We start from the raw sequence: 14382 nt of genomic DNA, 5'->3' as shown, positions 1-14382 counted from the left end.
CACAGCCACTGTGAGCCTGATAATAAATAACCTTCCCATTTCATAGACCTGGAAAGTGAAGTTCAGGGTTAAGTGCCTTGCCTAGGATTCCTAAAGCCAGGACTCAAACCCAGGTCCTCTGCCTTTCAAACCTGCAGCCTCCTGACTCGAGGAGGCCAGAGATTCATTCCATTTTCAACCTGTCGCCTTTTCCCAAGAACAGCCTAGGAGAAGTGAAAAGAGGAATGAATCTTGACCTCTGCTCACCTTCCCTGGGTTCCCAGAGGCGACGGATGCAGACAGGGCAGGAAAAGTCCCTGTGACAATGCAGAGAGGTGGGGCAGCTGGGGTCTAGAGGGAAAAGTTCCAGATTCAAGTCTCAGTTTGAAAGGAGAGAAGCAAATCCAGCAGGTGCATTCACTACCTTTTCGATATTCACCTTTGTGCCCAGGACCAACTTGGGGCTACAGAGATGCTGGGGAAAATGTGTGATGAGTAACTGTAATAGCATGCTTAGATTCTTCACCCCATGGACTGCAGCCCACCAGGTTCCTCTGTCCGTGGGATTTTCCAGGCAAGAATACTGGAGTGGGTTGCATTTCCTCCTCCAGGGGATCTTCCTGACCTGGGGACTGAACTCACACCTCCTGCATTGCAGGCAGATTCTTTACCTGCTGAGCCATCAGGGAAGCCTGAAAATGTATGATGAGTCTTTGTTAAACATGAAAAGTTCTGGATGGAGGGTGGGAAGGAGGTTTGAGATGAATTGAGAGTTTGGGATTAACACATACTCACTATTATATATAAAACAGATAAACAACGAGGACATTACTGTATACCACAGGGAGCCATATGCGATATCTTGTAATAGAATCTGAAAAAGAGTCTGAAATCTGTAGGTATGCATATAACTGAATCACTTTGCGGTACATTTGAAACTGACACAACACTGTAAATTAACTATACTTCAACTGAAAAATAGAAAAAAAAAAGTTCTGTAGCGGTGGGACTCTGCTTCTGAAAGAGGACCCTGGGACACAGGCAAGGGCTCCCTTTGCCCACAGCAAGGCAAAGACCGGAGAAGAGCCAGAGGACTAGAGGGGAAGAAACCCAAGGTGAAAACGGGAAGGAAGTAGAGGAGGCAGGAAGGGAAGATGGGCTAGGAGGTCTCCCTGATGGTAAATCCTGATAGTGGTCTGAGTGTTGCCAAGAGGGGCTTCCCTGGTGGCTCAGATGGTAAAGCGTCTGTCTGCAATGAGGGAGACCCAGGTTCGATCCCTGGGCTGGGAAGATCCCCTGGAAAAGGAAATGGCAGCCCACTGCAGTACTCTTGCCTGGAAAATCCCATGGGCGTAGCAGCCTGGTAGGCTGCAGTCCACGGGGTCGCAAAGAGTTGGACACGACTGAGTGACTTCACTTTGCCAAGAGGGGCTTCCCAGGTGGTGCTAGTGGTAAAGAACTTGCCTCCCAGTGCAAGAGACGTTAAGAGATGTGGGTTTGATCCCCAGGTTGGAAAGATCTCCTAGAGAAGGGCATGGCAACCCACTCCAGTATCCTTGCCTGGAGGATCCCATGGACAGAGGAGTCTGGCGAGCTCCATAGGGTCACAAAGAGTCAGACACAACTGAAGCGACTTAGCAGGCACGCTGCCAAGAGAGCAAGGTTTTTAAACCCAAGATCAATGAGAGCTACTCACTACAGGCCTGATCTGTACAATTGTGCCTTGTGAGCTGTAAAAATTTAGTTTCATTTTTTATGCTTGAAAGCAGAAGGACCAAATGACAACTGCTTGTTCTTGCTCTTCGGTAACAGGAAAATCCCCTGTTGAGGCCCCAGATTATCTGGCTTGCTTGACTGCCAGCCTCCAGTGAGGTTTCTACTGCATCTAGACTGGCTCAGAACGGTGCACTCGAGTGCTCCCAGGAGGCTGACCTTTATCTACCCATCAGCCCTTCCCAAACTTTACAGGACTGTAAATACTCTCACTGCCCCCACTCTGAGGAAGTCCACGCCCAAGGGCAAAGCCACTTGTTCAACAACCAGAAAGTAGTCTCTCCATTCCCAGCCTGTTCCTGTGTCCCTGGAGTCCCCTCTCCAGAGACACCAGACTTCCTGTGTGGTCTTTTTCAATTGTGGTCCCAAGCGAAAGAGAGAGAGAGAGATGCGGAGGGAGAGAGAGAGAGAGATGGCCCAAGCGAAAGAGAGAGAGATGGGGAGAGAGGGAGAGAGGAAATCCAGTTGCTCACTCCACCATTATTCAACAAGATTAATGCATTTCATGCCCCAAAAGTTTTATCTCACAAGGCAGTAAGCTCTGGGCATAGAGATTCTTTCTCTCTCTTGCTACACCAAATGGACCTGGCATAGATTTTTAAAAGTTTCCTCCGAATTCCTCTTTGTTTACTTTACATTCCAGCTGTTACATAATCCTCACTCCGACACTCACTTCTCTGATAACGTAATATGGAAGAACCTTGTCTGTAGTCTATTACAAGTTAATCACTAAAGGGATGTTTGCCTATTAACTTAAATTATACATAATGGCTCATTTCTGGGAACCCTGCTTCCCAGGTAATGAACATTGAGCTAAAATATTAATACCTTTGTGTAGCTCCCAGAAAACCTCCTGACCAAACCTGTGAATGACTGTAGGGAGGAAGACACTAACACATTCCCTCACGAGGCTAATGGAAACCAGAAGTGTTCGACTTTACTCCTTCCCCTTTCAGTATAAAAGGATCCTGAATTCTAACTCAGGCAAGATGGGTCTTTGGGGCAGGAGTCCACTGTCTTCTCAGTTTGGTGGCCTTAGGTATAAAGTCCTTATTCCTTGCAGTAACAACTGTCTCTTGACTACTTGCCTGTCATACAGTGAGCAGTACAAGCTTAGACTTAGTATGTTGCAGCAAATAATACTCCATTGCATTTATCTAATGCTTGCAGTTTATGAAATGCCTTGCCACCTAAGAAAATATATTTATTTAACACTACGGAATAAATGGGCTTCCCTCTCCCTGGTGGCTCAGACAGTAAAGAATCTGCCTGTGATGCGGGAGACCCGGGTTCGATCCCTGGGTGGGGAAGATCCCCTGGTGAAGGACATGGCAACCCACTCCAGTATTTTTGCCTGGAGAATTTCATGGACAGAGGAGCCTGGCGGGCTACAGTCCATGGGGTTGCAGAAGAGTTGGACACAACTGAGCAACTAAAGAACAACAACGGAACAAACAGACCAATCTATCAGACCAATCCACAGGCTTTTGACTTTTCCTTCTAGGAAACTTTTCAATGAAGGCTCAACCATGGGCAGGAACCTTCAGAACTTATTAATGAAGTCATGGCAAGACTCCAACCAAGAGACAAGTCTTTACTTGGGAACTCCTCTTACGCCACCTCCTCACAGGGTTGTATAAAGGTCCCAATGAAATAATAAATTGATGGTGCTTAAAAATTTTATGCCCACTTAAGTCACCATCACTTTCACAGCCCCAAGGGCTTAAGCCAAGTTCACAAGCAGGTAAAATGGCATGGGGGCAAAAGCTATCACTGACCCTCTGCTGGTCAAAGCAAGGAGCCAAGTAACAGCTTAGATTACAGTTGTCTGACCTGCCCCCATCCTTTGCCTCCCCCTGTTCCAAAGAGATAGAAGAGGTAGGGAGACGTAGAACTCCACTCACTGACTGGCCCATAGAGCTTGAACAGCAAAAGCCCAAACAGGTCAGCATGCCAGACCTCCAGGTGGGATGAACTATGTCAAGTTGACCCCTCCCTAGTCACCTCTCCCAAGTTCTCCGCGCTGTCAGACTTCTCTGCTTCCGGCTCACTGCCACCAAGAGTGGTCCCTTTCTTTCCTCCCTGCCTCTCTCAGAGTTCAGGGAGAGGTGGGGGAGGAGGGAGCGTGATGGGGGTGCTGTGCAGTCACAGAGTTGCAGGTTTGGTGCCTAAAGTTGACACTGAGATGGGCAGCCCTGACTCCGGGAAGATCCTAGGGCGCCCCTACCTCTCCCAGGGCAGGATGAAGGAAGGGCATTCTTGGCAGGATTTAGGAACAGAGGATCATTGAGCTGAAGTCCCAGAGTAACCTCGGGTGCAGCCGGACCTGTTGCCCAAGCCAGCCTAGTGCTGCTCCTGTCCCAAGGCTCCTCTCCACCTGGGCTTTGCAAACTCCAGCCCTTTTTCTTTCTACCAGTTTCCATCAGCACCGCCTCCTCCCTCCCCTTCAAGAACGCCCTCTGCGGCGGGGGTGGGTGCGGGGAGGAGGGGGTCTCGGTAGTTTCTGAAAGCGTGGGAACAGCAGCTACCAGGCGGGGTCTCCGAGGCAGCCATTGCGGACAGTCTGAGACTGGAATTCCAGCAGGAGCGAGCCCTGGCCGAGGACGACCTTTCCTTCCCCGCCCCCTCGTCTGGCCGGAGAGTGGGGGACGCGCGCCGAGTCCTACACCTGGCTCCTCTCCCGTTCCTCTCCGCGGGGCCCAGGGGCGGCCATCTTCCACGCTGGGGGCGCCAAAGTCCCAGGGTCCCGGCGCCCCGCTTTGGGGGAGTCTCGGGCTCCGGATGAACTCGGAGGAAGGAACGGACGCAAGGGTCCAAGCGCGCGCGATAGATCCTGCACGGATCTCCACCGCTCGGATCTGCCTCCGGGCTCCAAAATCCGACCCCCCGGCACGCTGACCCAGCTGTGCCCCGGGACCAGGATTCGGAGCGGGAGGTGAGCGCCGTAGACACTTTTCCTTCCCTCCGGGACGGCCCCCCCCCGCCAAGCTCCATTCGGCGCTGGAGGTCTTGTCTGACGCCCTGGGACCACGGCTCCTGCCTCCCTCCTGCAGCGGAGAAGGGTGGCGGGAGAGGCCCCAGGCCCTTACCGTAGCATCTTCCCCGGCGTAGTGCCCGATGACCCGCTGGCCCCCGGGGTGCCGGCTGGACCATTTGGTGATGTTGTAGACCTTGCGATCGATGACCAGCCACTTGTCGGTGCGCAGGTTGTGCTTCTGAATCTCCTCCCAGCGGAAGGTAGGCATCGGCGCCTCAAGCTCGGTGGCCCCCTTGCCCTGGTTCCCCCCCTTCCCCATGCTGCCTGCTGACCGGGTGGCCCAGTGCACTGCGGTCCGGGCCCTTCTCGCTTTCGGCTTTTGTCTTCTTCTCCTCCTCCTCCCACGACGTCCCCTCCCCCAGCCTCCTCGCCTTGGCTCTCGAGTATCCCTGCCTTTCCTCTCCGCTTCCAAGTGCCCCCAAGCGGTCCCCTCCCTCCGGCCCTCCCCCCCCCCCCCCCGCCCCCCTCCCCCAGCTCGCAGTGGACTTTTGCCTCCAGAGAAAACTCCTGGGTTGCTCAGGGCCTCGAAGCCTCCTCTGCCCGCCCCTCCGGCTCCCCCCGCCCGGGGCTCCGCATCCTCCCGCGTTCCCCTCCGCCTGGGTTTCCACAGTGATCAGCAGAGCGCCTGCACCAATCCGGGCGCGTCGCCCCTCCTGCCATTGGCCCAGGAGGATCTTTCGAAGGCCAGCGGGCTGGGGCAGCGGTTCCCAGCTCCCCCGCCTGCCCGGCCACGCGGAGTTCAGAGGGGCCGGGAGGCCGGTTACGTGTCCGAACTCCTCCCTCTCCCCACTCCAGCCCGGGGCGCCCGAGGAGATCCCAGGGGAGCCTGGCGGGCAAGAGGGGGCGGCGGCTGGGGTTCCGGACGCTTACGCGCACGCCGGCGACCCGCGCTCCCGGGTGTGCACCTGATGCCCGCCCAAAGAGGGCTGCGCGGCTCCGCGCGCTTTGCGGTGGGGACCGGCCCGAGGCCGGGCTGGCGGGCGCGCAGGCGCGGCCAAGCCGCCGGGCTGGCTATTTCCACTGGGACCAGCCTGGTTAGGTGACGCCTTCCCCTACCCGCCGGAATCGGGACGCCAGTATCTCCACATTGTGCTCGCTGTCCACACTGGCGCCCTCCTGCAGCCTCCCTGGGGGAACCCCAGCCTGCGGCTCCTCAGGGCTCCAAAGCCTGTAATCAGTGGATCTTAGAAAAGAATTGTGGAACCTCTGATGTGCTTCCTTGTGTTCGGCGCCATGGTGGGGAGAGGACGGAGGGGGACGCCGCGGTGGGGAGAGTGGGGACGCCGCGGTGGGGAGAGTGGGGACGCGAGGACTTGGTTCTGGCCCTGAACTCAGAAATCTCGCAATTGGGAAGAAATACTATGGAAACAATACAGGACCTCATACGATGAACTGTTCAGTGCTGTTATACAGACTCCGGGAGATAAAGATGGGGATATCAAAAGAATGGTCCTGTGCAGGCCCCCAGCGCCAGTGGACCAAGCTGCTTGGGATTAGTGCCCTAGGGAAAGGATTGCCTGGCTTAGAAAGCTAAATTCCTCTACCCTCCCAGGTTTTTGCTTAGTCTAATAACTAAAATGATATAAGATAATATCAGGAGAAAAACAAGCATTTAATAATATGTATACCTCCTGTAGGGCTTGCCTGAAGGCTCAGATGATAAAGAATCTGCCTGCAATGCAGGAGACCCAGTTCTGATCCTTGGGTCCGGCGAGATCCCCTGGAGAAAGGAATGGCAACCCACTCCAGTATTATTGCCTAGAGAATTCCATGGACTGAGGAGTCTGGTGGGCTACAGTCCATGGGTCACAAAGAGTCAGACAGGACTGAAGGACTAACACTTTCACTTTTTCATACCTCCTGTATACATGTGAGATACTCAGAAAAACTGAGTAACTCCCTGAAAATTGCATGGTGGAAACTCTTCACCCTGAATACCATCTTCAGTAAAAAAAAAAAAAAAAAAAAAAAGATGTGGGACTTCCCTGGTGGTCCAGTGGTTAAGAATCCACCTGCCAATGCAGAGAACGCTAGTTCGATTCCTGGTTGGGGAAGATCCTGCATGCCTCAGAGCGGCTAAGCCCGTGCGCCGCAAGTACTGAAACCCTTGTGCCCAGGGCAGGTGCTCTGCAACAAGAGAAGGCGCTGCAGTGAGAAGCTGGCACACTAGAAGGAGGAGTGGCCCCCACTTGCCGCAACTAGAGAAAGCTCATGAGTAACAACCAAAGAGCCAGTGCAGCCAAAAGTAAATACATATATATTTAAAGCAGAAGATGTAGGATTTCCCTGGTGGTCCAGTGGCTAAGACTCCGCTCTTCCATGAAGGAAGCTAGATTCCATCCCTGGTCTGGATCCCACGTGCCAAAGCTGAGTTCACATGCCACAGCTAAGTCCCTGCCAGCCAAATAAATAAATAAAAATAAATATTTAAAACAACAAACAAAAGATGTTGGGGGTGGAGACCTATGGAAGGTCACCAGGAAAAGCACAGTAAACAAGGTTAGGTTTTGTGTGGATTTGAGGCTTTATCTTCTGCACTGGACATGAGTTTGAGTAAACTTCGGGAGTTGTTGATAGACAGGCAGGCCTGGTGTGCTGCAGTCCATGCAGCTGCAAAGAGTCGGACACGACTGAGCGACTGAACTGAACTGAACTCTTGCACTGGTAAGTGTTTCTAGAAATAAGGTCATCTTTCTCTTCCAGATACACTGAAGGAGATACCCTTAACAGATGGAGATTTCCCCTGTACATGTGAATGCCTCTTACAAAAGGGTAACTTCTACTCAGTTTTCAGAGCTTCTCATGGTCTGCAGTTTCTTAAAAGTAATCAGCCTGAAATAGCCCTATGCCAAAGAGTTAAATTCTGTGGTGGCAAATTTTGTTCCCGTATAGCAGAAAATTCCTTTGAAAATTTTCCAAGGTGTCTCACAGCCCAGTAACTATTGGTCCGTACCACGTTGAAACAGTTTCCAACGGTGAGAATAGGTCAGTTCAGTTAGAGTTATATATCTCATTTCAGGAGGTAAGTGATGCAACTGGGTCCCCAAAGTTAGCCCTATATTGTGCAGGAAATCAGGTATTTAATAAGAGGAATTTCTTTTTCTTTTTTAACTTTTAATTTTGTATTGGGGTATAGATGATTAACAATGTTGTGATGGTTTCAAGTGAGGGACTCAGCCATACACATATATGTATCCATTCTCCCCAAAATCCTCTCCCATCTAGGCTGCCACATAACACTGAGTAGAATCCATGTACTATGCAGGAGGTTCTTGCTGGTTATCCAGTTTAAATCCAGCATCGTGTACAAGCAACCATACATTCATTCTCCAAGTTTGTGAGTCTTAATAAGAGGAATTTCTAAGGAAACAAAGTGAATGATTGGAGCAAGTTATAACCCAATGTCTGAGTCCTGAGAACCGCCAGTGAGAGCTGACATCAGTTCTAGATGTCAGGCTGAAAGCATCTTCAGATGGAGGGCAAGTGGTGGCAATCAGATTCTCCTGATTCACAGTTTGAATGTCTGATGATAATCATGGCCCATCGAATTTTTCTGAATGGCCCAGACAACAACAAACACAAAGAAGATTGCCTAAACATGAGCTATTGTGGCCATTTCTCTGAAGTTTATATCAAGTCATTCAGTCTGTAGGGTTTCAAGGAAAAGAGCAGCTTTTGTTCTTAGTGATTCCAAGTCAGAAGGGTGAGAGAAAATTGGAAAGTTTAGTTTGGAGCATCATAACCAGATATTGAAGGAAACTAGTAGAATTCAGGATCCAGTTCAGTTCACAAGTAAGTAACAAAATCTCAAAGACAATGAACAGCACTAGAGTCTGATATCTACAAAGGTGTGCTGTTGAAACAATTTTTCTCTTTAAAATCGCCCTGTTCAGTTACTAAGCTGTGTCCGACTCTTTGCAACCCCTTAGACTGTAGCACACCAGGCTTCCTTGTCCTTCACCATCTCCTGGAGTTTGTTCAAACCCATATCCATTGAGTCTGTGATGCCATCCAATCATCTCATCCTCTGTTGCCCCCTTCTGTTCTCAATCTTTCCCAGCATCAGGGTCTTTTCCAATGAGTCAGCCCCTCGCATCAGGTGGCCAAAGTATTGGAGCTTCAGCATCAGTCTTTCCAATGAATATTCAAGGTTGATTTCCTTTAGAATTGACTCGTTTGATCTCTGCTGTCCAAGGGACTCTCAAGAGTCTTCTCTAGCACCACAGTTCAAAAGCATCAATTCTTTGGCACTCAGCCTTCTTTATGGTCCTACTCTCACATCCATACAAGACTACTGGAAAAACCATAGTTATACGGACCTTTGTCGGCAAAGTAATGTCTCTCCTTTTTAAGATGATGTGTAGGTTTGACATTGCTTTTTTTTCCAAGGAGCAATTGTCTTTTAATTTCATGGTTGCAGTCACCATCCACAGTGATTTTGTAGCCCCCCAAAATAAAAGCTGTCACTGTTATTGCTTTTTCCTCATTCATCTTCCATGAAGTGAGGGGACTGGATGCCATGATCTTAGTTTTTGGAATGTTGGGTTTTAAGCCATCTTAAAATCATCTTAATTTCTACCAAAGATAGACAAATTAAGGCCAGTTTGTTTGCAAAGGAAATATAGCCTCATCAGACTTGGCCAGATTATCTACATAAGTGCAGCAAGAATAGTGATTGATCATGTAGGCTGTCTAAAACCTGGTTTGAGGGAACTTTACATAAGGAATCTTCAGAGGGAAATTTTCACAGCTCCTTGAGGTGAAGAAGCCAAGCCAAGGACCAGCCATTGTGAAAATTAATTAACAGAAACCTCATTTAAGATGGAGTTGGGAGGTCAGAAGAGGGAGCTCTCATGCTCTACCGTTCAATGTCAATTGCAAACCCGATATAAAGCACTTTGACTGTATGTATAGTCCATGGGGTCGCCGAGTCAGACACGACTGAGTGACTTGCACTTTGCATCTCCAGTGGAAAAAGGTTACTACTTGGCACCCAGCAGGAGGAAGGAAGAACGTCTCCTTGCCCTGCAACAGCCCAGCCAACGAGAGACTGCCAACTCGGCCAATGAAAAGCCACCACATTTCAAACTTCCTGTTTCTTTCAATGGACTCTGTTTATATCAGCCCCTCCCAGCTTCCCTTTCTTTTCTATCAAAGAATGATTTTGAAACTGCTAGGTGGCATTCAGCAAGAGGCAAAGTGATAGCTAAGAAGTGATTTATCAGATTAGGACACTTGTGGTGCTTACAAGTAGGTAGGAGAGAGGATGCTGTGCCCCGAGAACTTAGTGGGCTACAGTTTTATAATCAAAGGAAAAGTGTGTGTGTGTGTGTGTGTGTGTGTGTGTGTGTGTGTGTGTGTGTGTGTGTAGGAAGGGAGACCACTTTATTCCTCATTCTTGAGTAGACGTCACGATTCCATCATCAGCTCCTCCTCCACGTTGGACAGTGGAGTTTTCATATCCCTACATGGTCAAGCCGGGACTGTCGTGGCACTTTGGAAAAGTAATTTCAGGTCTCAGTACAATGAGGAGCTTTCACTTTGAAGTGTCACCTTTCTAGAAATTATTGTTTTTTATGTGTGCAGAGAGCATGACCTGGAGGTCATTAACTCACTGAGCTCACTGGGCAGAGTGTGGGTCTCATGCCATTATTGTTTTATTGTTTTGAGGCATGTCTCATGCCTCTGTTTCATGGTTTTATGGTTGAGCAAACCTGCTTTCTTGAGTGATCATTAACTTACTGAGGTCTCCCAAAGCCCCCTAAAGTTCCCTCTATAATTGCCTAATGGGATTTCTGAGCTAACTATTTGATTATCCTACTCTGTCCCTATCGGTTCTCCGCTTTGTTCTTCACATTTGCTTGTGATTTGCCATAGGTTGTATGTACCAAATTGCAGTTCTTTGCTGTTCCCATATACACCCATTTTGCTGGTAAAATAACTGACTGTTTTGTTTTAGGTCAACACCATCAGACTCTCCTGAAATCCCTATAGCTTTGAGCGAGTCCTCTATTTTTTGAGGTTCCCCCAAATACCATGAGATTCCTGCCCCTGCCAGGAAGTGGCAGATGAAGGCCTTATTCATCCGATAAACTTGCTGGTAATCTTGTAAGTAAGCTGCCAGGCCAGCTCTGTGAAGAGGCTTTATTGGCTCCATAAAGTCAATCTGAGTTCTTTAAAGCTGCCTGGTCAAATCTGAGTCTCTGCACATCTCTCAAATATGGCATTCCAGTCAAAGGTTTGGTAATATAACCAATGTTTCTCATTGTGTCCTGTTATAAGGAGAACAGATTCTTAGAAACTAAGAGTTTCTGAATTCTGGAGGGATCTTGTAGAGAGAAGACATAAATGTTTCATCTTTGTTCACAAGATATATTTTCCTAAGTTACTGTAAGCTTAAGAGAAAGAAGTTTCCTTAAGTGTGGAGAGAGTGAATTTGTGTGCATGCATGCTCAGTCGTGCCCAAATCTTTGCACCCCAGGCAGGCAGATTCTTTACCACTGCACCACCTGGGATGACTGAGTGTGAAAAGACAAAACCTTAAAGAACCTTAAAGCAATAAAACAAAGTCACAAAAATTATAGTCGTTCTTATCAGTTTATTCAATTCCATATTATTAATTCTTGATCTTTTGTTAGCAATTTTATGAATCCAGTTTTTCCTTAGGGTTCTGTTAATTCTTACCCAGTTCAGTTTTATGGTCTTAAGGTTATCAGAAATGTGTATTTGTCAGAATTCTTTTCCTTGAATCTCCTTGATTCTGCATACATTGGAGTGTTTTCCTTTTCCTCTGGCTCCATTTAGTTTAGGAAAAATTCCTGCTGGATCTGAATATCAGCTGTAATGAGTTCAGCCAGACTGGTGGCCTCTCACCTTATTTTCTTTCTGTTTGTTATCGAACCGTTAATCTCAGGAGGTAATCCACAAAAACTTTTGAGAATCCTTCCTGCATTTAAGGCATTCTTTAACTATGGCCCTTAGCTTGGCCTTTGACCGAGAAGTGAAAGGTATCTAAGACTGTCTGCAACCTCAAGTGGTTTTATTTTCAAAAATAATTGTCTAATAGTCTCTTCAGAGTGGAAAGGTAATTCAAGCAAAGGATTACTAGGATAAGCACTCAAAGGAGGACAGAGAGGAGCAGTAGGAGTTAAGTTAATCTCATGCTTGGTTTTTTTTTCCTTCTGTAAATTATCTTTTAGTTTAAATTTCTTACGTTTGTTTGTTTGTTTTAATTTATTTAGTTGTTTTAGTTTTGGTTGTTCTGGGTCTTCATTGCTGCACGTGGATTTTCTCTAGCTGCGGCTAGCAGGGGCTACTCTTCATTGCAGAGTGCGAGCTTCTCACTGCAGCGGCTTCTCTCGTTGCAGAGCACGGGCTCCAGCAGCTGCAGCACGCAGGCTCCGTCTCTCTGCAGCATGTGGAATCGTCCTGGACCTGGGATCAAACCCATGTCCCCTGCATTGCCCGGCGGACTCCAATCCACTGTGCCACCGGGGAAGTCCTAACCTTTTGTTGGGATACTTCTTGTATCTTTATTTTTCATTAGCCTTTTACAATAAATCTTTCAAGAGGCTATTTTGGAACCTTTGGGAGGCTTCCACATACCAATTAAAATAGGTATCCCTCTAACTGATTTCAGAAGCCCTTGCTTGTAAGTGTACTTCCTAAATGGTCTTATCTAATCAGAATATTTCCCACTTTGGTCATGGTAGTTCTAGGCTGTAATTAGGGCTGGCAGCAACTGGGTCGGAACCTAGCCACAAATGAAATGTAACCCACATTTTCTGTCTAGCCAGGTGTGCTAAGTCACTTCAGTCACGTCGGACTTTGTGACCCCATGGACTGTAGCCCACCATGCTCCTCTGTCCATGGGGATTTTCCAGACAAGAATATGGGAGTGGGTTACCATGCCCTCCTCCAGGGGATCATCCTAGGGATAGAACCCACACCTCTTATGTCTCCTGCATTGGCAGGCGGGTTTTTACCACTAGCGCCACCTGGGAAGCCCTAATCAGCTTTACCTCGATACAAAAGGAAAAGTTAAAAAAAAAAAAAAAAAGAAATGATTAAATATACAAACTAAAAAAAAAGAGGGCTGTGGCCCAATTCTCGGAAATCCCCAACACTTCCCCCAAAGAGTTGGAATAATCCTCCCACCCTTTAGCTTAGGAAATTACCCATCCTCATAAAGAGTGACAACGCTGTGCCCTGATGCCTGTCTCGCCTTCTGAGATGGGCCTCACTCTGTCTAGAGTGTATCTCCCTCAGCGAACCTTCTTTCACTCTACCATGACTTGCTCTTGAATTGTTTCTTGTGCAAAGCCAAGAACCCACACTTGGCAGCCATCCCAGGGACTTGCCTGAGACCTGGGACCTGACCATCTTCTCGAGCCTTCCTTTCTTTCCTGCAAGAGGCGTCCCCAAGAGAGTGAAAAACATCCAGCCATCACATGATCCAGAAAGTTCACTCTCAAAGACAGCCTAAGAAGTAAAACCCTTTGTTGATACAGGCGGTAAGACTGATGGCTGTGAAAATGTATCTCCAGTTTCCCAATAACGAGCCAGGTGCCTTCGGTTATGGAACTGATAATCTTTGACACCTGGCAGGTGCTCCCGGCATGGATTTTTTTTTTTTTTTAAGCACTAACAAAGTAACAGAAGTTGACAAGACAAAGGCCTCTTATGGACAAGGACACCTTATGACAAAGTCGCTTAAGAGCTGGCAAGGATGAACAGAGATTGCGGAGAGCCCAGTTGTAAGCCCAGGTCATTACCTGAGCATCTGACTAACTGGCTGATTGGATCCATAGCTTATATGGTGTCCATTAGATGCACACTGGGACGTGCACCTCCCTGCTGGCAAGAGACTGGACAGGACATTCTCACTGGGCATAAAGTCCAGCGCGCAGGACGTGGATGACAGAGACAAAAGAGTAATCCTCCCTGGAAAGAAAGGGGTCAACAGAAAATTCATAACATTCTTAGCAAAATCCAGGAGTGCCAAGGAACTAATTGCACGGATATTTTCTCCTGCTAATCTAAATTAACACAAAGAAAAGGACTCATCTCTCTTATTTCCATCAGATCCTGCAGGCAGAGATCCAGGAGACTGATGTGATAAGAATTCTTAATTTCTGCCAGCTTTTGCCTGAGGCCCCAGGTTCTCTCAGCTGCAGCAGCCGATTACACAGATTAAACTACCGGGGAGGCATTTTTTTCTTTTACCCTTCTAGGGTCTTGGACTAGTCTAATAATTTAACTGATGTAGGACAGATTACCCTGGTGGGTCAGATAGTAAAGAACCTGCCTGCCAATACAGGAGACCTGGGTTCAATCACTGGGTCAGGAAGATTCCCTGGAGAAGGAAATGGCAACCCACTCCAGTATTCTTGCCTGGAGAATTCGACGGACAGAGGAACCTGGCAGGCTACAGTTCATTGGGTCGCAAACAGTTGGACATGACTGAGTGATGAACACACACCAAGACAGATTAACGGGCTTCCCAGGTGATGCTAGTGGTAAAGAACTCAGCTGCCAATGCAGGAGACATAAAATAAGTGGATTTGATTCCTGGGTTGGGAAGATCCCCTAGA

At 48.2% G+C, this 14382-nt stretch overlaps 1 protein-coding gene across 1 annotated transcript in view; it reads right to left on the bottom strand.

Moving 5' to 3' along the window:
- The window catches only part of FADS2 (fatty acid desaturase 2), a 37631-nt gene extending 32550 nt beyond the window's left edge, over positions 1–5081 (bottom strand). The window contains exon 1 of the mRNA XM_015103138.4: positions 4842–5081. Within this exon, the coding sequence (XP_014958624.2) occupies positions 4842–5048 (207 nt within the window). The 5' untranslated portion in view covers positions 5049–5081. The remainder of the gene's footprint in view (positions 1–4841) is intronic.
- Between the last annotated feature and the right edge of the window lie 9301 nt (positions 5082–14382).

The sequence above is a fragment of the Ovis aries genome, chromosome 21, assembly GCF_016772045.2.
Source record: "Ovis aries strain OAR_USU_Benz2616 breed Rambouillet chromosome 21, ARS-UI_Ramb_v3.0, whole genome shotgun sequence".
In the NCBI taxonomy this organism is placed as follows: Eukaryota; Metazoa; Chordata; class Mammalia; order Artiodactyla; family Bovidae; genus Ovis; species Ovis aries.
Note: the sequence above shows the minus strand (reverse complement) of the source record. Positions and strands in the feature narration are given on the sequence as shown.